We start from the raw sequence: 22,429 nt of genomic DNA on the forward strand, positions 1-22,429 counted from the left end.
AAAAAAAAAAAAAAAAAAAACAGTTATAAACCACCAGTCTAAGTTGGGAATGTAGTTCATATCTGTAATCCCAGAACTCCAGAGGCTGAAAATAGTCAGGACTACAGAGTGAGTGAGACCTTGTCTCTCAACAAATAGAAAGAAAAAATAAATCACAGTTTATCACAAGAACCATAAAGAGAACTCAAGAATTCTAAACCCAGAACTTAGTAACTACCCTTTTAACTACTCACATCATTCAAATTCTAAGTAGAGTAAACACAGTAACCTAAAGAAATGTTCAAAATCCTTAGAGATCAGAGAAATGCAAATCAAAATGACCCAGAGATTCCACCTTACAACAATCAGAATAGCTAAGATCAAAACCACTGGTGACAACACCTGTTGGAGAGGATGTGGAGAAAGAGGAACACTCCTCCACTGCTGATGAGATTGCAAACTGGTAAAACCACTCTGGAAATCAATGTGGCGGTTCCTCAGAAAACTGGAAATAGATTTACCTGAAGACCCAGCTATAACACTCTTAGGAATATACCCAAAAGATTCCCCACCATGCCATAGGGGCACGTGTCCCACTATGTTCATAGCAGCCTTATTTATGATAGCCAGAAGCTGGAAACAACCCAGATGCCTCACAACAGAAGAATGGATACAGAAAACATGGTTCATTTACACAACGGAATACTACTCAGCTATTAAGAATGTGGACATCTTGAGTTTTGCAGGCAAATGGATGGAACTAGAAAATATCATCCTGAGTGAGGTAACTCAGACCCAAAGCGACATGCACGGCATGTACTCACTAATAAGTGGATGTTAGCAAATAAATAAATAAATAAATAAATAAATAAATAAATAAATAAATATAGAATACTCAAAATACAGTCCACAGAACTCAAAAAGGTCAACAAGCTGAAGAGCCCAAGTGAGGACACCCCAGTCCCACTTGGGAGGGAGAAGAAAGCAATCACAAGTGGGGAGGGACAGAGGAAGGGGGAACAGGGGAGCCTGACTTGGTATTGGGTGAGGAAAAAGGACTGAAGCCCTGAGGGCCAGTAGAAAGAATGGAAACAGGCAACCTTGGAAGATAAGAGGTTGGGGGGACCCTCCAGAATACACCAGAGACCTGGGAGGTGAGAGATTCTCAGGACTCAAAGGGAAGGACTTTAGATGAAATGCTCATCAGTAGGGAATATATAGAGCCTACCTCCAGCAGGAAGACAGGAAATCAAGTAAGGGATGGGGTTGCCATCCCATAGTCACAACTCTGCCCCATAATTGTTCCTGTCTGGAAGAATTACAAGGATGGAAATGGAGAGGAGCCCGAGGAAAAGAAGGTCCAGCGATAGGCCCAAAGTGGAATCCAGCTCAAGGGAAGGTCCCAAGGCCTGATGCTATGGAGCATATGAGGCTATGCAGCGCTATGATGCTATGGAGCACTGAGGCTAGGGAGCGCTCACAAAAAGGGACCTAACATGACCACACTCTGGAAGACCCAACAAGCAGCTGAAAGAGTCAGATGCACAGATTTGCACCCAACCAATGAACAAAGCAGCTAACCCCTGTTGTTGAATTAGGGAAAGACTGAAAGAAGCTGAGAAGGGTGAGCCTGTAGAAGGACCAGCAGTCTCAATTAATCTGGACCCCAAAGATCTCTCAAACACTGGACCACCAAACAGGCAGCATACAGCAGCTGATATGAGGCCACATACAGTAGAGGACTGGCAGGTCTGTGTTCATTCAGAGATGACACACCTAACCCTCAAGAGACTGGAGGCCCCAAGGAGTTTAGGAGTTTAGAGGTCAGGTAGGGTGGGGAAGGGGACATCCATGTGGAGACAGGGGAGTGGGGATAAGATGGGGGCTGGGGAGGAGGTATGGAATGTGGAACTGTCAGAGGGTGGACGGGGGAAGGGGGGGCGAATAAACTATGGAGTGTAAAAAAATAAATTAATTAAAAATTAAACTAATTTAAAAAAAAAAAAAAAGAATGTAAAGAACCCAGCATCCACATACACCAAATCTAGACACAGTAAAAGAAACAGAAATGCAGAGACAAGATCTGAGTCCCTTTCCTTTTAAGTCAGTGACATACAGTTTGGCATTCAGGAGCAAAGGGCCCCATTATTTTTTTTTTGTTCTCTTTCAAAAATAGCTCCACCTTCAAGACTACACAAATTAGATCACTCTGCAGCAGGATTTCTCCTCGCTGAGCCCCTTGGTCAGACAGGAAGTATGCTACAGCAAACTCATGATTTTTACAAAAACCAACATGTTTTTGAATCTTCAGTTTCACTAGGTTAGTAACAAAGAATTGAAGCAACTATTATCAATGAATTCTGCACAAATCACCTCTTCAAAAAGCATCTAACAAATATAGATCAGAGTGAGCTAACAGCTACACAACAGAGTAACTAGAGATGCTGAGACTGAACTGCTTCAGTGCATCCCCTAAAGCACAGGAACAATGTTAAGTGTGCTTTAACAAATCAGGAGCAAACGTCCAACTATTCTACAACCTAGTGAAAGTGGAAACAAATTCCAAAACTGCTCCAAGACTCCTACTATAGAAACTGTTTTCATGATGGCATAAAGAGAGACTTCAAATGAAAACAGAAAGCAAATACAATGCAGTTAAATGAGGTGTTGAAGGTACTGTTGAATCTTTTTGCTCTGTCATACTCCAAATCTGGGAGAAAATGTGCTCAGGATCCTCAGCTTCTGAGCTCCCACCTAGTTCCCCCTAGGAGGCATCATCACAGCCTCCTACCACTGACCCCACCTGCCCCTGCCCTTTTCTCCGGGTAAGTGTGCAGGGCCCAGTGGCTCTGCTGAGGCTGAAGTAGTCATCTCTAGCATCTTTGCTAGCTCTAAATTCCAATGACTCAAGGTCAAAACAAGAGTTATGCAATGACCAATAAATTCTGTTGTGTCAGTGGTAGAGCACCTGCTTTGTCTCTCTCCAACATTGCAAAACAAACGATATAATACACCTGTATGTGTTCTCCTTCCCTCCCTCCCTCCCTCCCTCCCTCCCTCCCTCCAACCCTCTCTTTCCCTCCCACTCACTCCCCACTTGTCCCTTAACTTCTCTGATTTTACCTTCTATAATTTTTCCCCTTATTTAAGTGGCTCCAGCCACACTGGCCTCCTGGATATTGCTGGTACCTACCAACACTTCCTGTCCCCTCTACCAGGAAGGCTTCTCCCAAAAATTTACTTGGCATGGCTCACATAATTGTGTGCTTCACCTGGCTTGCTCAGCTCTCAGGTTTTCTGGACTATCTTATTTGTGTGACCAGGGGGAAACCCTAGGTGTTGTTTCTCAAGGGCCATGTACCTTGTTTTGTTTTTTATTTTTAGACAGAACCTCTCACTGGAATATGGGTCTTACCAAGTCAGCTAGGCAGCCAGCCAGTGAGCTGAGGGATTCTTCCATCTCCACTCCCTACACCAGCACACAGTTCAACCACCTCCTTTACACTGCACTGCTGTCCTCCTCCTGCACAACCTGTCTGATGTCCACCTATCCCTAGAGGTTAATATAAGAGCTGGAATTTTTCTGTTGTATTCACCATTCTGTCCAGTATCTGCAACAATAAGTGGTACAGAGCATTTGCTTGATAGGTGTCTTTTCATTAAAAGATGGCACTGAGGAAAGGTAGGTAGAACAAAAGACTTATCAAAATCTATTCAGCCAAGAACAGCCAAATGAGAAATCAAAATTTAAAGTCAAGCCATTTCTAGAATGTCACTTAAGTGAGATGGCTACTGACTTTTTCTTCAGATACATAGTAAGAAGAAAAGAAGAAATACCTGAGTGAGAAAAGAGAGCAAGTGAGAAAGAGACATATACTATATACTATAATCTTAAAATTATCCTTAAAATATTTTCTTAAATGTATTTCAAAAAGATGAAGCCTCATTCAGGGCCATGGTATCCATTTATCAGTGGCACCTAGAGTTAGGCCCTACTGGAACATTAAGTAAACATATCACCTTTCTATGTTCTCAAACGACCAAGCTAATCTTCTACCTTACCTTAGGCTTAAAGGTCCTTTCCCATTTGCAGTCCCATGAGATGAGCCTGTTCCCCAGTGAGATAATCCTTTCTTTATTCTCCATGGAAGGAAAAGTCACTCAAGGATTAATGGACAGTTTCAAATGTTGCTATTTTTCTTTATTATATATATTTAAAGGAAAGCACTAGGACTCTTCAGTGATAAAAACAAAGTGATTATGATATTGCATTACTTAATAAGCAATTCTATTAAAGGAAAGGACATAAACAACTTTACTGCACATCTTGATGGCAGAAAGGAAGTACAATTAAATCCATTAATAACCACAAGAGTTATATTCTCAGTAGACCTTGGTTTTCATCCAAAGCAAAAGTGGTACACAGCAGAGATGACAAAATACTTCAGCAACTTTTTATGTATTTTAATTTCAAGATGATTATTTTATCACATTCCACTCACTGTCCATGACAAATCCAAGGACTAAATGAAAACATGCTTGTGAAGACAATGTCAATGGCAGCTTGTAAGTAGGATCAACGGAGGGCACATATCACCCCTTCATGGTCATAGTCTCACTGACATTCCCCAAAATGAGAAGGTGACATCAATAGATATAGAAGCCCAAACACCTTACATACATTTTACATTTTTCTCCTCATAACAATAGTGGATAGGGAGTATCCTCACCTTAACTTACCATGAAAAATGGGGGATGGGGTAAACAAGGCTAATTTAACCAAGCAAACGGTGCTCAAACACAAACATATATACACACACAACTAATTCATAGTATGCATTTCTATCTCTAAATAATCTTCAGTGTTATTTTAAAATCCTTAAGATTACAAAAGATTAGACACTTTCTATAATTTCCATTTCTCTGGAGCACAACCTGGACCAGGAGGTAAACAAACTATTCACTGTTCTTAAATACCCAGCCCTGAATCTCATACTCATACTCTCAGGCTATATTGCCAGCTGTCCTTAGTCAAAACTTCAAAATCTGTCCTTCCCTCCTATCTGTTTGGTTTGTTTTTGTTTTTGTTTTGTTTTGTCTGAGTGCTAGGGACTAGTCCCAGGCACTGTACATGCCAGCTAACACTTTACCCCTGAGCTATATCCCCAGCCCTCATTATTAACAGTTTTCAATTAACTGTTTAATGGTATATAAAAAGCAATGGAGTGTACTGACAAGAATCAAAAGCAAATACATGCGTGAATAGTTATGCACTATGTACAGTCCTTATTATTCAGCTAGCTCCTCTGTCCTGAAAAACCCAGTTAATCACGATCATCCAGGCTCAAGGAAAGGTTAGTCTGCTTTAGACATTCTTAAAATGAGCAGCAAGATAATAGGGTCACAGATTTTCAAGCAAAATGGTAAAGTCTTGGTGCTGTTAAAGGAAAAAATTAAAGCCAAGTATAATAGCACACACCTATAATCTCAGAACCTGGGGTTGAGGCAGGAGAATCACAAGTTTAAGACTGGTCTGAGATACATGACCAGCCTCTGTCAAAATAAAGAAAGAAAGAAAAGAAAAAGAAAGGAAGAAAGGAAGGAAGGAAGGAAGGAAGGAAGGAAGGAAGGAAGGAAGAAGGGAAAGAAGAAAAGAGAAAGAACACACAGATGATGAGGAAAGTAATGAGAGAGAAGAGGAAGGAAGGTAGAAGGGAACCAAAGAGAGAAGAAAAGAAAAAAACACACTCAAACATTACAAAGTTTCAGGAGGGGCCATAGGCTATCATATTTCTTCTGTAAAAGGAGAATACAATTATTCTGTAGTTTGAAACAAGCAGGAAAACTTAAGGAGACAAGAGAAAAGTATCAAGCCCAACTTAAATCCTTACTTTCTTTTAAGAGTTGCTCAGCTTTCTTTGACTAAACTGTGAGCTGTAAACCGGTTTAGTTGCTTTTCTGGCTGCCAAATAAAAGCTACAGAAGTCAGCAGGTAAAATAGAGAAGCTGTCAAGCTGGACCAAAACAAAGCTGTGGTTTGCAGGCGGGGCTTGAGCCATCTCTTCCGTTCATGTAAGTGGGCAAGATGTAGCAACAGGATCCCAACCCTGCCACCTCTTCAGACCAAAACACCTTGTTTTAGCTTTCTAGTCTAATATGCTTGAGGGCTGGCAGGATCTGTGCCTAAGGTGAATTCAATCAGGAACAGTGGTGCTCCTCTGTGATCTCAGTACTTGAGAGGTTGAGGCAGGAAGATGGAGAGAGTTCTAGGGCCAGTCTGGGATATAGAGATAGACTGTAAAAAGCAAGCAAGCAACCAAGCAGAGATGAACCCAAAGATCTTGTGATAATCCCAATAAGAAATCAGAATCTCACAATAAGATTGCACACACCTTTAATCTTTGGAGGCAGAGGCTGGTGGGTCTCTTTGAGCATGAGGCTAGCCTGGTCTACACAATACATTCAAAGACAGCCAAAGCAAACAGTGAGAACCTGTCTCAAAAAAAAAAAAAAATTGGAAGAAAGAAGGAAAGAAAGAGAAAAAGAAAAGAGAGAATGAAAGAAACTAATTGGCAATCAAGGTCAATAAAAATAATTTATTTTCTATGTGCAACACATAGAATTAACATGTATTAATCCTACTTAAGTCTCACAGCTCTGTGAAATAATTATACCCATTTTATAGTTGATAAAATGGAAACATTAGGCCGGGTGGTGGTGGCGCACGCCTTTAATCCCAGCACTTGGGAGGCAGAGGCAGGCAGATTTTTGAGTTCGAGGCCAGCCTGGTCTACAGAGTGAGTTCCAGGACAGTCAGGGCTACACAGAGAAACCCTGTCTTGAAAAACCAAAAAAAAAAAAAAAAAGGAAACATTAGAAAGGTTAAATAATTTGCTCAAAGTTACTCAAATACTAAACAGCAGAGTCAAAATTCAAATCTAGGAGGATTCCAAAACGCACACTCATAGTCACTATATTAAGCATCCCCATGGTACCCATAGTGGTGTCAGAACAGCATTGTATAATTCTAACCAACAAAACATAAGGCAGCCCATATTACTGTTAACTGTAGAACAGCCAGAGCTTAGAGAGACAAATTTCTACAGAAATCCTTCTTCTGACATGAGAACTCCAGCTCTGCTCATCTAAACTGGGTGGCTAATAGAAACGTCTCCCCAAGAGTGACAAGAGGCTTTGTCTGGTTTGATGGCTCTTACATCTAGCTGTCAAGGACTTGGCCGTTTGCAGTTTCATCACATTCAATAACAGGCCAAAATGCAAATCTTTGTGAAGACCCTAACCAGCATGACCACTGCCCTAGAAGTTGAGCCTAGTGACACCATTGAGAATGTGAAGGCCAAGATCTAGGGTAAAGAGGGCACCCCATCACCAACAGCAGGGGTTCACCTTTGCAGGCAGGCAGCTAGAAGATGGCCACACTCTTTCTGATTACAACGTCCAGAAAGAGTCAGCACTGCACCTGGTAGTTATTAATTCTTCAGTCTGTATTCCTAGTAGGCCGTAATGGCATTACTCTGCACCATAGCCATTTGCCCCTAGTTAAGTTTAGAAATTACAAGTTTCAGTAATAGCTGAACCTCTGTTAAAAATGTTAATTAAAAATTTTGATGCATAATAAGCAAGAAAAAAAGAAAGGGAGAAAGGAAAGAAAGAAAAGAAAAAAGGAAGGAAGGATATGTTTTGTCCCAAAGAGACTTGACTTCTTCTGAGGCATGTAATCTCAGGTAATAAGATCTACTGCATGTAACTCCCCAGAAGCATTCCTGACTAGTCTGTCCATCAGGAGCAGCCAATCCCTAACATTCCCAATGTTCCCCCTGACCACACAGACAGTGACAACACTCACTATCTGACCATTATTACAGATCAAATTATTTGATGGTTTATTGTTTGTCTCCCTGCACTGGAATGCCCACTCTAGTACAGAAGTCATTTTGTCAGCCTCTTTGCTATCCTTTCCTAAGCAACTAGGCATTTGCACTTGGTACAAGGTAAATACTTGTTAGAAGAGTGAACTGTGTATAATAGATATCCATTCAATAAATATTTAAGATAAACAGGCACTATAAGAAAATCAGTTATCAGCTTAACAAATGTATTATTGACTACCCAGACAGTAACTAAATGTGTGAGTAAGAACATTTTAGAAACTAAAACATCATGAAGAAGCTTCACAAACTTCAGTATGGACTGGCCAGATGAAGGCACCCTCTGAAGGAGGAGGATTCGATAGATACTGCCAGTGAGATGTCTATCACCCAGGAAGAGATGGACTTCTTTAGTGGTGTAGCTGGGAGAATCACCCATGCTCCTCTACAGAAGCCCAATAATCCCAGTCATTCACCAAGTTGGACTGAGAATCTACTCTGTGATCTGTCAGTGATGCCTTTCTTGGGTAAACAGGCATTCACATCTCCACAGGAAAGGTAACATAAAACCTGGCAATCCCCAAAAGCCAGATGTTCCAAACACGAGCACTTCAGCCAAGAGCAGCTCCAAGTACACAATCCCTAAGTACTAGTTCACCCAAGTCTACGAGGGCAGAGGGTGTCTGTCAGGAAAGGGTCAGCCAATTATCAGGAGGTGTTTCCTAAGTCATGAAAAAGGTTTTTTGTTTTGTCACTGTTTTAAAGTCTCATTCTATAGCCCAGTGGTTTATGGCATATACAAGCTGGTCTATAAGTGAGAGATTATCGGGAGAACAGTGACATGATCAGATGTTCTTTTTAAAAAATTAATTAAGTAATTTATTTATTTGAGACAAGATCTATTATACAGCTCTGGCTGCCCTGGAACTCCCTATCTAGACCAGGCTGGCCTTGAACTCACAGAGATTCACCTACATCTTCTGTAGGCGGTCTTTGCTACTTTGTGGGTTCTTCTTTTCCTACCCTTTATCCCTCACCCCATTTCACCCCCTACATAGGAGAGAAAAAAAGATAGAGGGGAGAGAGATAGAGATCTTTAAATCTAATTTCTTATCCTTTGTTTCTTCTTTGAGCATAACTACTAATAAAACTGCAACCAATCCCCCAAATGACCAACAACCACCGACCCCACTCTGAAAAGTTCCCAGAATTCCAAACTACACCAAATCACAGAAACCATCTACAGGTGGCAAAAACATTCTTCTGCTAGAGTATGAGGTAAATTATACTCAGCTGCTGTAGACAGTCTTCTTCCCCAAGTACTAGGATTAAAGATGTATGCCTATCCAGTTACTCACTTTTAAAACATAATCCTGAGTATGTATGAGACTCTGGGATGGATGGGTGTGTGTGTGTGTGTGTAGCAAAAAAATTAAACCAGAACAATAAAAACCCACTCTGAATTGCCACTAAATAAAACTTTGGCTATGTGTAGGCTAGTGTGAAAGAGGAGGGGCATAGGAACAAACTATGTTATGTGCAATGTATTTGAAAAGTGTGAAAAAGACAGATGAATACACTGCACGTTAGTGGGCAAATCTAACTCTTTTTTTTTTTTTTTTTTTTTTTTTTTTTTTTTTTTTTTTTTTGGTTTTTCGAGACAGAGTTTCTCTGTGTAACCGTGGCTGTCCTGGAACTCACTCTGTAGACCAGGCTGGCCTCGAACTCAGAAATCCTCCTGCCTCTGCCCCCCAAGTGCTGGGATTAAAGGCATGCGCCACCACCGCCCGGCCTCAAATCTAACTCTTATGGTCCTCAGAAAAACTATAAATCAGAAAGCCTTATTACAGTTATAAGACATTTTTTTTAAAAAAAAGAAAAAGAAATAGAAGGGCAACAAGATAGCTCAGTGGGTAACGGTGCTTGCTGATAAACCTGCAATCTAAGTTGAATCCCTAGTTCCCCACATGGTGGAAGTAGACTCCTTCAAGTTGTCTTCTAAACTCCATAAGTACAATGTGGCCACTACAGACAGACCAACTGACCGACTGGCCAACAGACACACAGACACACAGACACACACACACACACACACACAGACACACCCCACACACAATGAATATATGTAACTTTAAAAAAAAGAAAGGAAGGAAGGAAGGAAGGAAAGAAGGAAGAGAGGGAGGGAGGAAGGAAGGGAGGGAGCGAGCCAGCCAGCAAGGGAGCTGGGAAGATAGCTCAGTGGATACAGTGTTTCCTGTACAGGCAGAAGGACCAGACTTCAGATCCCCTGCACCTATGTAAAAGTCAAGAGCAGTGATGCATGTCCATAAGTAGTCCTGTGTTGGGAGGACAGAGAGCCAGTCCTTGGGACTCACTATCCAGTCAGTCTATGTGAAACTCAAGTTCTAAGTTCAGTAAGAAAACCTATTTCAGAAAATGATATAGAAGGCTGGCTTCTTAGGGGTTAAGAGCATTTGCTGTACAATGAGGTCCACCAGCACACACATAAAAGCTGAAGAAATCAAAGGTAGGATGATTACTGGGGCTTGCTGGATGTCAGTCCCAAAACAAAACAAAATAAAATCAAACAAACAAAAGAGCAAATAGTGAGCCACAGGTTCAGTGAAAGAGCCTTCCTCAAAGAAACAAAGGCAGAGTGATAGAGAAGAGAAAAAAGGAAACTCAAGAAATACCCTCCTCTGGCCTCAGCACACTCATAACATAAATATACACCATACATCATACACACATCTACAAAAAAGGAAAAGAAAGTAAGAGAGAAAGAGAGAAATAAAGGTGACACAGAGCAATAGCCATAGAAGAAAAACATGGACCTCTGGCTTCCATATCTATATGCATGGCAGATAGCATACATACACACACATACACAGAGTGGAAAGGAGGTAAATTAGGCAAGTGACGTCAAATTAAGTAAAGGATGACTAAATGACTAAGGTTCTAAGTCTTTTTTATGTGTTCTAAACAATATTTAACAATTCTACAATAAAGAAGTAGTGTTAGGCAGCTATGGTGGTATGAGAGGCAGAGGTAAGTAGATCTCTGTGAGTTTGACATCAGCCTGGTCTACATAGCCAGTTATAAGCCAGTCAGGGCTACATGATTTAAGTCCCTGTCTTTAAAAGAGAGAGAGAGAGAGGAAGAGAGAGAGAGAGAGTGAGAGAGAGAGAGAGAGTGAGAGAGAGAGAGAGAGTGAGAGAGAGAGAAAGAGAGATATGAGAGAGAGAGAATCTCACCTATGGAAAGACTGACAAAAGGAAACTCAAGAAATGCACTGTTGTGGAGAATAAGTGAAAAGAAAACCGCAGGACTTCCTCAGGAAAATAACTTATTAAGCTCTTCAGAGATGCTTAGCATGTGAATCTCACCTCAAATGTCACCTAGGACATAGGGTGCACACACTAAGGTTCTAAGGGACAAAGGTCACAGAGAAAAGCAACAGTCTATGAGATGGTATAGAAGGAAACAAAGTTTAAAGATCATGTCTCCCTGTCTCCCAAATCTGTAGCAGGTTGCTAACAATCACACAAAATAATTTCTAAAATATTCACGGCCTAAAAAGTGTTTTGGGCAAAACCACTTATGGCTATATCTGATACAGTTTGCTTTACAGAACTAAAAGTACTTCAAGCACTAAAAAGATAAATGAACACCAGGTTTAGTCAAGATGAGGATCCTTATAAGAAGAAACAGGAAGTATGATAGTCAAAGTTCAAAAAACTTGGCAAACTCAAATATTCTAACTTCTGGCATATCACCAACATTTAAAAGAATCTGCACAGGGTCTGGAGAGATGGCTCAGTGGTTAAGAGCACTAGTTATTCTTCCACAAGATCCAGGTTTTGCTGTTAGCACCTACACAGTGGTTCACAATCATCAGTAGTTCTAGTTCCAGGGAATCAAAGGCCTCTATTGGCCTCCATGAGTAACAGACACACATATGTACCCATACACACATACAGACAAAACACTCATACACATAAAACTTTAAAATCCTTTTGAAAATATGTTTATGTGGATGTATATTATATATATAAAAACAAATGTTTACTAAATCAGTCTTCCACTATCAACACAAACTTATCATGTATTACAAAGAAGGTAATGGTCCAACACTACAATATTCTCCATTTGCCATTTCTGCTATCAAAATGAGTAGGCAAGGCCCTCACAGTGGCTGAGCAGGTAAAGGTGCTTGCAGCATGACCTCAATTCAATCCACAGGACTAACATGGTAGAAGAATCAAATCAGATCCATAAATTACCTTCTTTACCACACTTATGCTATGGCACACATGCATACACAGCCTGACCAGCTTTTACTATTTTTTGTCTTTTTGTTGTTATAACATTCACTTCAACTAAGGTAAAAAGGGTATTTCATTGTGGTTTTGAACTGATGATTAGAATATTGAGCACTTTTTTCTTACATCTGTTAACCATTTGGAGGTCTTATTTTAAGAAATGTATTGTTTAGATAAACCTTTTTTGTTTGTTTTGTTGTTTTACGACAGGTTCTCTCTATGTAGCCCTAGCTGTGCTGTCCTGGAACTCAATCTGTAGACCAGGCTGGCCTAGAACTCATCTCTGACCTCTCAGTGCTGGAATTAAAGGAAGGCACCATCACACTTAGCAAACTTCCACATTTTTAAAGTCAGATTACTTTGAATTTTAGTTTTTGTTACCTAATTGAGTTCCTAGTAAATATTAATGAATGAGATGTACAATTTGCAAAATATTTTCCAAATTTTTTTTTTTTTTTGAGACAAAGTCTCACTATGTAGCCCTGGCTATCATGGAACTCTGGAACTTCGAGGAAAACCAGGCTGACCTGAAATCACTAAGATCTGCCTGCTTCTGCCCCACAAGTGCTGGGATTAAAAGAGTGTGCCACCATGCCCAGTTGAAAATATGTTCTTAACAAGCCATAAATATTAACACTAGAAATATTTAGACAACTTTTTCCCACTAAACTTATGTTATCTAGAAGGTCTTTCCTAATCACTAAAAGGTTCTAGATTTGCCCTGTCCAGTATGGAAGCCATTAAGCATATGTGTCTAGAGTGACTTGAATTGAACTGCTATCATGCCAGGAGGAGTGATGGATACCTGAGATCACAGCACTCAGAGACTAAAACAGGGGGAGCACAAGTTCCAGGACAGCCTGGGCAACATAGTGAATTCAAAGTTAATCAGAGCTACCTAACAAGATCCTATTCTCAAAAACAAAGCAACAACAACAAAAGAAGTAAAAAAAAAAAAAAAAAAAAAAAAAAAAAAAAAAAAAAAAAAAAAAAAAAAAAAAAAAAAAAAAAAAAAAAAAAAAAAAAAAAAAAAAAAGAATAGAAAGAATAAACAGAAAGAAATGGAGGCAATGTAATGGAATATATAAGTTTTTCTTCATTTTCTATTTTTGGTTTGTTATTTTGAAACTGGTTCTTATAGCCAAGGCTGACCTTAAACTCCTGCCTCTACTTCCCAGTGCTAAATTACAGGCCAAGTGATGATCATGTTGGGCTGAGGAAGTAAATTTCAATCAAAGCAGTCACAAATGCTTAACACAAAACAGCTTTAAATCTCTCTCTCTCCCCCCACCCCCCGCCTTTCTCCACCTCTACTACCCTCTCAACTCCCCTCCCTTGAATAAACTCTATTCTATTCTATACTATACCCTCCAGTGGCTGGTCCCTCAGGGGGAAGGGATGCCTCAGCATGGGCCTGCAGAGGCAAGCCCTTCCCCCATACCTGACTACACTGCCATAGAACATACCCCCCCTTTATCTTTTCATGAACACATCAATGTCTATTAATAGGTTGTTGACTGGTTGACTGGTTTTTGTTTTCAAAGATTTTTATTATTAATTACATGTAGGTGTGTAACTGTCTTTTGGTACTTTGTTGGTTCTTCTTTCTTCCATCCTTCTCCACTCCTTTTCTTCTACCCTTTCAGCCCCCTAACACAAGTTAAGAGAGAAAAAAGGATAGAAAGGGAAGGGAAGAGATCCCTGAGTAAATCCAGGGGTCTGAAGGGAGTGAGGCCATCATTAGACTACTTCCTTCCTGCTGATTAGGGTGCATCAAGTTCTTTGGCAAGTTTGATCTTTGCTGTCAGGATATCTAATTTCCTCTTGTTTCTTCTTTGCACATGACCACTTAACAAACTGCAACGACCAGCAACTACCAACAACAACCAACCAACAACCCACCCCACCTCTTGGGGCCCTAGCATTTATATACCTGCTAAAAAATCCCCAGAATGTCATACATCTCATAATCACAGAAAGTATTTGCAGCTAGCAAAATCATGCACCTGCTAGAGCACAAGGCAAATCATAGCCCACAGTTACTATGGTCAGTCTGAAGCCGCTCCATACCCTACACCTGGGATTAAAATGGAAACACATTCTTATATTTCCAAAATTGTCACTACATAGGTGTGTTTATCTGCATGCAGGTACATGTACATGAATTTCCACGTACCCAAGGAGGCCAGAGGCATCAGATCCCCAGAGATGGACTTACAGATGCTTAAAACCTGTCTGATGTGAATGCTAAGAACCAAGCTTGGGACCTCACCATCTCTCTAGCCCTTTGATTTTTTTTTAAACAAATCTTTTTTCTAACTTTTAATCTTTAGATTTATCTATTTTGTTTTATGTGATTAATGTTTAGCCTGCGTGTATGAGTGTGTACCCATCACATGTGTGCATGGTGCCCATGTTGGTCAGAAGAGTTCATCAGACTGGGGGTAAGGGTGGGGGAGACAGAAGTTAAAGATTATTAGAGCACTCATGTGGATCCTCTGCAATAGCAACAAATGCTCTTAACTGATAAGCAACTCCTCAGTCCTGGTTATTTTTAAAAACACAGTTTCAGTAGCTGAGGCTGACTTTGAACTCAGTATGTATAGCAGAGACTAGCCTAGAACTCTGATCCTCCTGCCTCTGCCTACTAAGCACTGATTATAGTCATGTGCCACCATGCCAGACTACTGGGATATTTTCAGAAATTACATTCTTGCTGGGTGTGGTGGCATATGTCTATAATTCCAGCACTTTGGAGATAAAACCAGGAAAATCAGGAATTCAAGTCTAAGGCCCAACCTGGGCTTCATACTACCCTGTTTTAAAAAGAAAAGAAATGGCTGATGAGATGCTTACTGAACAAGCCTAGCAACCTGAGTTTGCTTCCTACAAGTAAAGGAGGAAAATGAGAATCAAGACTACAAAGTTCATGTCTACAAAGTTCTCTGATCTCCACATATACAGCATACTAACCACACTCTGCCAAAATAAAATTTTAAAATTGAAAAGAATTTTTTTTCTAGAGGTTCTCAAGCTAAGCAGCAATGTATCATTAGTTATTTGCACTTCCCAAGAAAAAGGACACATAAAGGGTTGCCTTGGTGGGGACCCTTGACTAAGAGACTAGAGTCCTTTCTAATTTTCTAGTCAGCTTTAGAAACAATTGTCTGTAAGTTTCTATGTAAAGGAACCACTCTAGAGTAGTTATCGACACATATACATCTGGTTCTCTAAAACCTTCCTGCAGTGCTAGTGACTGCTGGGTCTAAGCCTAAGGAGGGATCCTGTGAGGGCTTATCAATCTGGAACCACCTTGTTCAAGGCCCTCTCTGAAAGAAGTTCTTAGGCCAGCTTCAATTTTGACTTTTCTCATGAACACTGCAAACTCTATGCTGTCAAGTCATTCCCAGTTACCCTAGATTGCCCAAGTATTTCTAGAATGATGTCAGAGGCAAGTTAGGCCAGGCCAGGCCAGGACTACTTTAACAGTTTCAAGTCCAGGCCAAAGCAGGACCAATTAGTCTCCCCAGCTGAAGGAGTCAAAGGACACAACACAGGACAAACAGTCTCTCTGACTTGCATTTCCTTCCTACAAGAGCAGAAAGCAAGAGTACTCAATGGTTTGGCCAAGAAACTAGAAAACTAGTTTTGAAAGAAATCATGTAGCTGGAAGGTGGTGGCACATGCCTTTAATCCCAGCATTGGGTAGACAGAAGCAGGCAGATCTCTGAGTTTGAAGCCAGCCTTGTCTACAGAGCAAGTTCCAAGACAGCCAGAGCTACAAAGAGAACTTCTGTCTTAGAAGGGAAGAGGAAAGAAAAGAAGTGAAAAGAAGCCGGGCAGTGGTGGCACACGCCTTTAATCCCAGCACTTGGGAGGCAGAGGCAGGCAGATTTCTGAGTTCAAGGCCAGCCTGGTCTACAGACTGAATTCCAGGACAGCCAGGGCTGCACAGATTATTAACCCTGTCTCGAAAAAACAAAACAAAACAAAACAAAAAAGTGAAAGGAAATCACAAAACTACTATATTGCAACTATCTGTAAATCAATACATGTGAAACAGACTCAGTGAAAGTCATTCTCTTTCTGACTTAAGGAATCTGAGCTTCTACAGGGATGATGGATGATATTACCCTGATAGGGAGGATATTCTATTACAACACTCACAATGTGAAACTCAAATCTCCTACGGCACAAACAATGCTTTTAGTACTTTCAATGCTAGGGAGATAACAGACATTTCACAAGCTCTCTCTTATTTGATCAATTCCATTTACTTTACATCTATCATTTAAGAAGTACTTGTTCCTGTGGCTTTACAGGCCTTTTTTGTATTTATTTAATGTACATCTTAGGATGAATGGTAAGTAAAAGTATTTGTAACTAATAGCTGGAAAGTCTAAGGCATAAAAGAGTCTGTCCTAGCATACAGTAATCATACTGAGATTCCAGCTTGTATGTGCCTTTGTGGTAAGAGCAGCATCCCTTCCCAAGTACTTCCATGCAGATAACATTTCTCCCGCAAGCTAGTCATGCCAGTGCAGTTTGGCCACCTCCTTTGGGTATAACACTTTTGTCTGATAAGGGTTAACTTCAGTAACCCTTTTCCATATGCTTAATGTAATTTAGGAAGAAATTGTGACTAATAGTTACTGAACTCCTTCTCTACATGAACGCAAAGATAAGGACATTCAAGTGCACTTTGAAATGAAGTCCCAATTTGATACAATTTATATGTTATGCATAGGGCATATATCAACTCCTAATCAATTTTATACAACTGAGAAAATTTTGTATGTTTATACAATTTAAGAATTTTCTGCCTTTCCTAACTTTGGCAATTCAAAAGAGAAAATATGAAAGAAAAATCTCACCTTACAAAGACTGAAGAGAACATAGTAATGAGACTCTAAACCTTTGTTTAACATGAGCAACATACCACACAGTTCTCTCTCCCCCTTTTCCCCCCTCCCCTTCCCACCTCACTCCAAGCCTCTCCTTGTCATACCCAGTCACAGTAGAGGACAATTCAGTTGGGAGGGAAGCAACTCCAACTCTTAAAGCTATGAATTTCGTAAGGGAACAACAGCAGAGCTGTCTATTCATGTAACAGTTTTGCTTGATTTTTGTTGTTTTAGTGGCCTCATGTATCCCAGATAGACCTCAGACTTACTCTATAACTAAGGATAACTTTGAATTCCTGTCTTCCCTGTGTAAAGGCTGGGATTATAAGTATAGGCTGCCACACCCAGTCTTACATGGTGCTGCCACTCAACTGAGGACCTTGTGCATGCTAGGTAAGCACTCTACCAACTGAGCTACATCCTCAGCCCTTTATTTTATCACAATAAAGTCTTTTTTGTTGTTGTTGTTGTTTTGAGACAGGGTTTCTCTGTGTAGCCCTGGCTGTCCTGGAACTCACTCTGTAGACCAAGCTGGCCTAGAACTCCTCCTGCCTCTGCCTCCCAAGTGCTGAGATTAAAGGCATGTGACACCACTGCATGGCCATAATAAAGTCTTAAAGATAACCATATTTTGCCATGGTAATTTCTGAGAAGTGAGAACAGAGGTGGGATCAGGCCTTTCCCTTTGCATAGTCTATCTTTGTACACTCATGGACATATGTTAATGCTGTTTTCTCTTTTAATACTGATAAAAAGAAGCATCAATGCAAAGAACAATTAAGCCATTTTAAAGCCAACAGTAAGTATGTTATTGAAAGTTCTAAAAATAATACTATCAATTAAATAATTGATCAGAAATTAAAAACCGACATGCACCTAAAAGCATCTAGAATGCTCACCTTTATTTAAATGTCCAATAAAGATTTCTTTCAAAAGCAAATCAAATTTTCTAAAGTATCAAAGATAGCAGCATGACCTTCCTACTGCTGTTACACCCCTTCTTTTTGGTACTAGGTAACACCCACTCTTACAGTCCTGGCTGCTTTTAGATTTTTTTCTTTGTCTGTTCTCAAATAAGTCTTGCTATCTTTCCCGGGCTGGCCTGAAACTATGAACTTTGGCTGTCCTTAAGTCATCAATTTTCTGTCTCAAACTCTAAGCATATGCCATTATGACAAGCTCCCAGTGTTCTCATGCACACCTTTCCTCAGATTCACCATCAGATTTACACTACTACTACTACTACTACTTCTTCTTCTTCTTCTTCTTCTTCTCCTTCTCCTTCTCCTTCTCCTTCTCTCCTTCTCTCCTTCTCTCCTTCTCTCCTCTCCTTCTCTCCTCCTCCTCCTCCTCCTCCTCCTCCTCCTCCTCCTCCTCCTCCTCCTCCTTCTTTTTCTTTTGGAGACAGGGTTTCTCTGTATAGCCCTGGCTGTCCTGGAACTCACTCTGTAGACCAAGCTGGCCTTGAGATTTACATTTCTTAATTGCCTACAGCTCATAGGTTTGTGTTTCACTGGAGTTACATGAGAGGTTAGTTCCAGGTTCTATACAGAGCTTCGTGTTGGCAGTATATTTTAAATAACAGGGACAAGTACAAGGAGACAACAAATTAACCAAATGACTTAATATTTAGAAGGGCCAATAGCATGCCTTTTTCTGCCCACAGGGTCTTTTCCTTCTGAAGACACAGCAGCATGCTCCAAGAAGCACAAGTGTTTCACAAGGTGCTGGGAGGCACAAGGATAATGGCTAGAAAGCAAAGTCATAGAAGGGCAGAAGACAGGCTAGGACTGGTCACTAAACAGGACATAACCATACACATCTATATATAGAATGCCTACCCTGTTTCTGGAGCAAGTAATTTATTATTGCAGACTTTTTAGTAACCAAGAGTTCTTATGGTCATACCAAAACTCAGCGGTGATTCTATTTGTTCCCCTTTATGACAGCTTCTGCCCACCAATCCATGCTTTTTCAGTCTAACAAGCTAGGCAAGGCAACTACCCATAGGCCACTCAAACACCCCCAGATCCAAAGGAGAACATGTTTTACTAACATGCAGGGTGAAACACAGGACGTTTATGCAAGGAAGAGAAGAATACCATACTTCAACAACGGACAGGCCCAAATAGAAATAAAAAGAGGCCTGCCCAGGACCAAAAGGCATAACATCCCACAGTGAGCTCTAATTTGAGTTTGGTGCCAAGCTAGGGCTCTGGCCAAAGTAAATTCCTGTGGTTCCTGATTCTCTTAAAGAAGAATAGAGAAAGAAGACACTAAAAATCAGTGCAGTGGATGTTGTACACAACGGGATGAAAAGAGGAGGGCGGAAGTGGCAAATAGCCTAGTATTATCTCTTGAAGCTTCAAATCCACACTTTTCAAGCAGCAATTCCACTCCTTTATATATTATACTTCATATATGCTTCATATATACTTATGTGTATATGTACATATATACATATAAATATATTCATATATATACATATACTTTATATATACTTCAAACATACTCTAAAGAAACTTCTGCCCAGGAGCACAAATCCTGAGCAAATACATACATACTTCACACACACAGACACACACACACACACACACACACACACACACACAAAACTGTCCATGTTAACAGGGAATAACCTAAATATTCATCAGAATCAAACAGTAATTTATAGAACCAAATACTATCCAGTAGAGCTACTAGACACTTGGATGATTTTGCACAAGCCTGAGTTAAAGGTGACAGGCTACATACAATATGAGACATTTCTACAAGCTCCAAAAATGTTGAAGCCAAAAGTAGTGGTGCACACCTTTAATACTAGCACTGGGAAGGCAGGAGACAGGAAGATCTCTGTGAGTTCCAGGATAGCCAAGGCAAGTAAGGTTCTGTCTCAAAAACAAACAAACAAAAATAAATAAACAAAAATTTTAAAATGTACAAAACTAAAAAAATATATTGTTTACAGACTCATATGTAGTAGAACTGTAATGGGGGAGTATATAATTGAGAAGTGTGTAGGGGAAGCCTGAATGTGGTTCAGGAAGGAACACAAGACTTTGACAAGTGGGGTAATGCTCTATATTTTTCAGTAAATGACATAGAAAGATGTGCTTGGCCAGGAAGTGGTGGCACATGCCTTTAATCCCAGCACTTGGGAGGCAGAGGCAGGTGGATTTCTGATTTCAAGACCAGCCTAGTCTACAGAGTGAGTTCTAGGACAGCCAGGGCTATACAGAGAAACCCTGTCTCGAAAAGAAAACAAACAAAAAAAGAAAGATGTGCATGTCATCATTTTGCATGCCCTATATATTGCTGCGATGTTGTGGTGTTACACTGTTCAAAATAAAGGGAGAAGAAGAAACACCAGCAGAGTTGAGGGTGGAAGCCCACAGTGCACCCAATCTCTGGCTCACAGGCACATCCATCTGCCCTGCTGGACTAACAGGGTAAGTAAAATAGAACCTGAGAATCAACTCGGTTTAGAAGCACAAAATGAACACCTCCAGGCACTTCTTTGTGCTTACTGGGCAAAACCAACCCTGCAGGCTGTCTTGTCACAGGGTCAACTCCAACACCTGTCCCCAAAGAATTATATAGAACTGCCCACCACAGAGAAACAGAAAGTATCTCCAAGCATATTTTTTTTGATGCAAGTTTCCAGATAGTTCCAATGGGCAGAAAAATGGATTGAATTTAGGAAAAAGGCAGTCATTTTACAGACCTCGTAGAAACCAGGAGACTCTATGACGAGTATCTAGGGGAGGAGGAAATGAAAACTTGCATCTAAGAACACACTCAACTGATGCCCCAAACTAAGAGCACAGAGTACCCAGAGAATATGTGTGACGTGAAGCACAGATGAATGTATGTGCTGAACCCCCGTGTGTTAACCAGCTTTACCTGCAACAGGTGACAACTGAATTTGGCACATGCTAAGTACCGTTGGGAAATAATTATATCAAAGCCATCTTTACCACATCTGTGTAGCATTAACATATGTACAGCCCACGGGCGCCAGTGAGGCAGGAAGAGTGACTTACTGACTGTAAGGAAGGCCAGATTCGGTCAGACCCAGCCAAGGAAGGCCACTGGGCTGGGTCCGGGAGGCCACCATTGCTCCAGGAGGGCAGGAGGGTGGTCCAAGCCAAGGCAGAAGATGGGACTGCTGGAGAGGGAAGGCCCAGGCGAAGGCAGCCCTCACCCCCCCCACCCCCAAGCCAGGACGAGCTTGGAGTGGAGGACGTCCCCTCCACTCGACCCGGAGAGATGGGGAGGCGGGGCCTGTCACAGAGCCAGCCTGGTGGTCCCCTAGGCCAACACCTTTTCCCACCCGCCCGTTGCTCACCTGGGCACGCAGCTGGAGGAGCTCCGGTCCACCTCCCAGGTAGCATACAAATTCATCTGCACAGGGGCGGGGGTGCGGCCTGGTCCTGGACCGCCCGAAGGCGCAGAGCCCGAGGCCACCGCGACGGCCATGGAGGTGGAGGTGGAGGAGGACGAGGAGGAGGCGGCCGCAGCCGAGGTGGACGAAGAGGACGAGGTGGCCTGGGCCAGCTTGGGGGGCGTCGGCTGTTGCGGCTGCGGCGGCTGCGGCGGCGGCTGCTGCTGTGGGGACTGGGCGACCCCAGAGCCCCGCTGACTGCTGCCGCCCCCGGAGCCTCCGGGACCACCGCCCGCCCCTCCGCGTTCCGCCATGGCCTGGCCAGGGGTGGAAGGGGCGCGGGGCTTACGTAGACTCGGGGCACTCGAGCGACTGACTCTCAGGCTCTCCCCCGCGGCGGCGGCGGCTCCGCGCGTCTCCTCAGAACGCCCGGCGGAGCGCGAGCCACCAGCGAATCTGCACGCACGCGCGGGCCTTCGCTGCGCGCGGTCCTCGCGCTCGCCCGCCGCCGCCTGTTGCGGCCCGCGAGGCCCAGACACTGGGTGGGCGTGTCCGAGAGGGGCGGGGAGCCGCGGCCCCACCCAGCCCGCCGCCGAGGGGCGGGGCCAGTCTCCCGCTCGGCCCCGCGGCCCCCGGGAAGGGGCTGCAGCCGGCGCGCTCTCGCGGCGGGGCCCTCGAGTCCCCCGCAGGCCTCTGGTGTGCAGGCTCCGCGCCCCTCCTCCCTCCGCCCTCCTCCACTGCCGCTACCCTGCCAGCGGAAACCCGGGTTTTCCGGGGCGCGGTCCCGGACCGGAGAAGACTGTACGGGAGCGCGCTCAGCCCCTGGGATCTGCAGAACACGTAGTTCTGGTCACGCGTTGCCTGGAAATCGGATAGTCGCCGTGGCGACCCCTTCTGTGGTTATTTCGCCCACTTCTGCAAAAGGAGTGGTACGTAGAGATCCAGGGGCCG

At 42.3% G+C, this 22,429-nt stretch overlaps 1 protein-coding gene across 1 annotated transcript in view; it reads right to left on the reverse strand.

Annotated features, from left to right (window-relative positions):
• The window catches only part of Pacs1 (phosphofurin acidic cluster sorting protein 1), a 124,942-nt gene extending 102,797 nt beyond the window's left edge, over window positions 1–22,145 (reverse strand). Inside the window, exon 1 of the mRNA XM_031389271.1 lies at window positions 21,443–22,145. Within this exon, the coding sequence (XP_031245131.1) occupies window positions 21,443–21,792 (350 nt within the window). The 5' untranslated portion in view covers window positions 21,793–22,145. The remainder of the gene's footprint in view (window positions 1–21,442) is intronic.
• Between the last annotated feature and the right edge of the window lie 284 nt (window positions 22,146–22,429).

Source organism: Mastomys coucha, unplaced genomic scaffold, assembly GCF_008632895.1.
Source record: "Mastomys coucha isolate ucsf_1 unplaced genomic scaffold, UCSF_Mcou_1 pScaffold21, whole genome shotgun sequence".
Taxonomy (NCBI): Eukaryota; Metazoa; Chordata; class Mammalia; order Rodentia; family Muridae; genus Mastomys; species Mastomys coucha.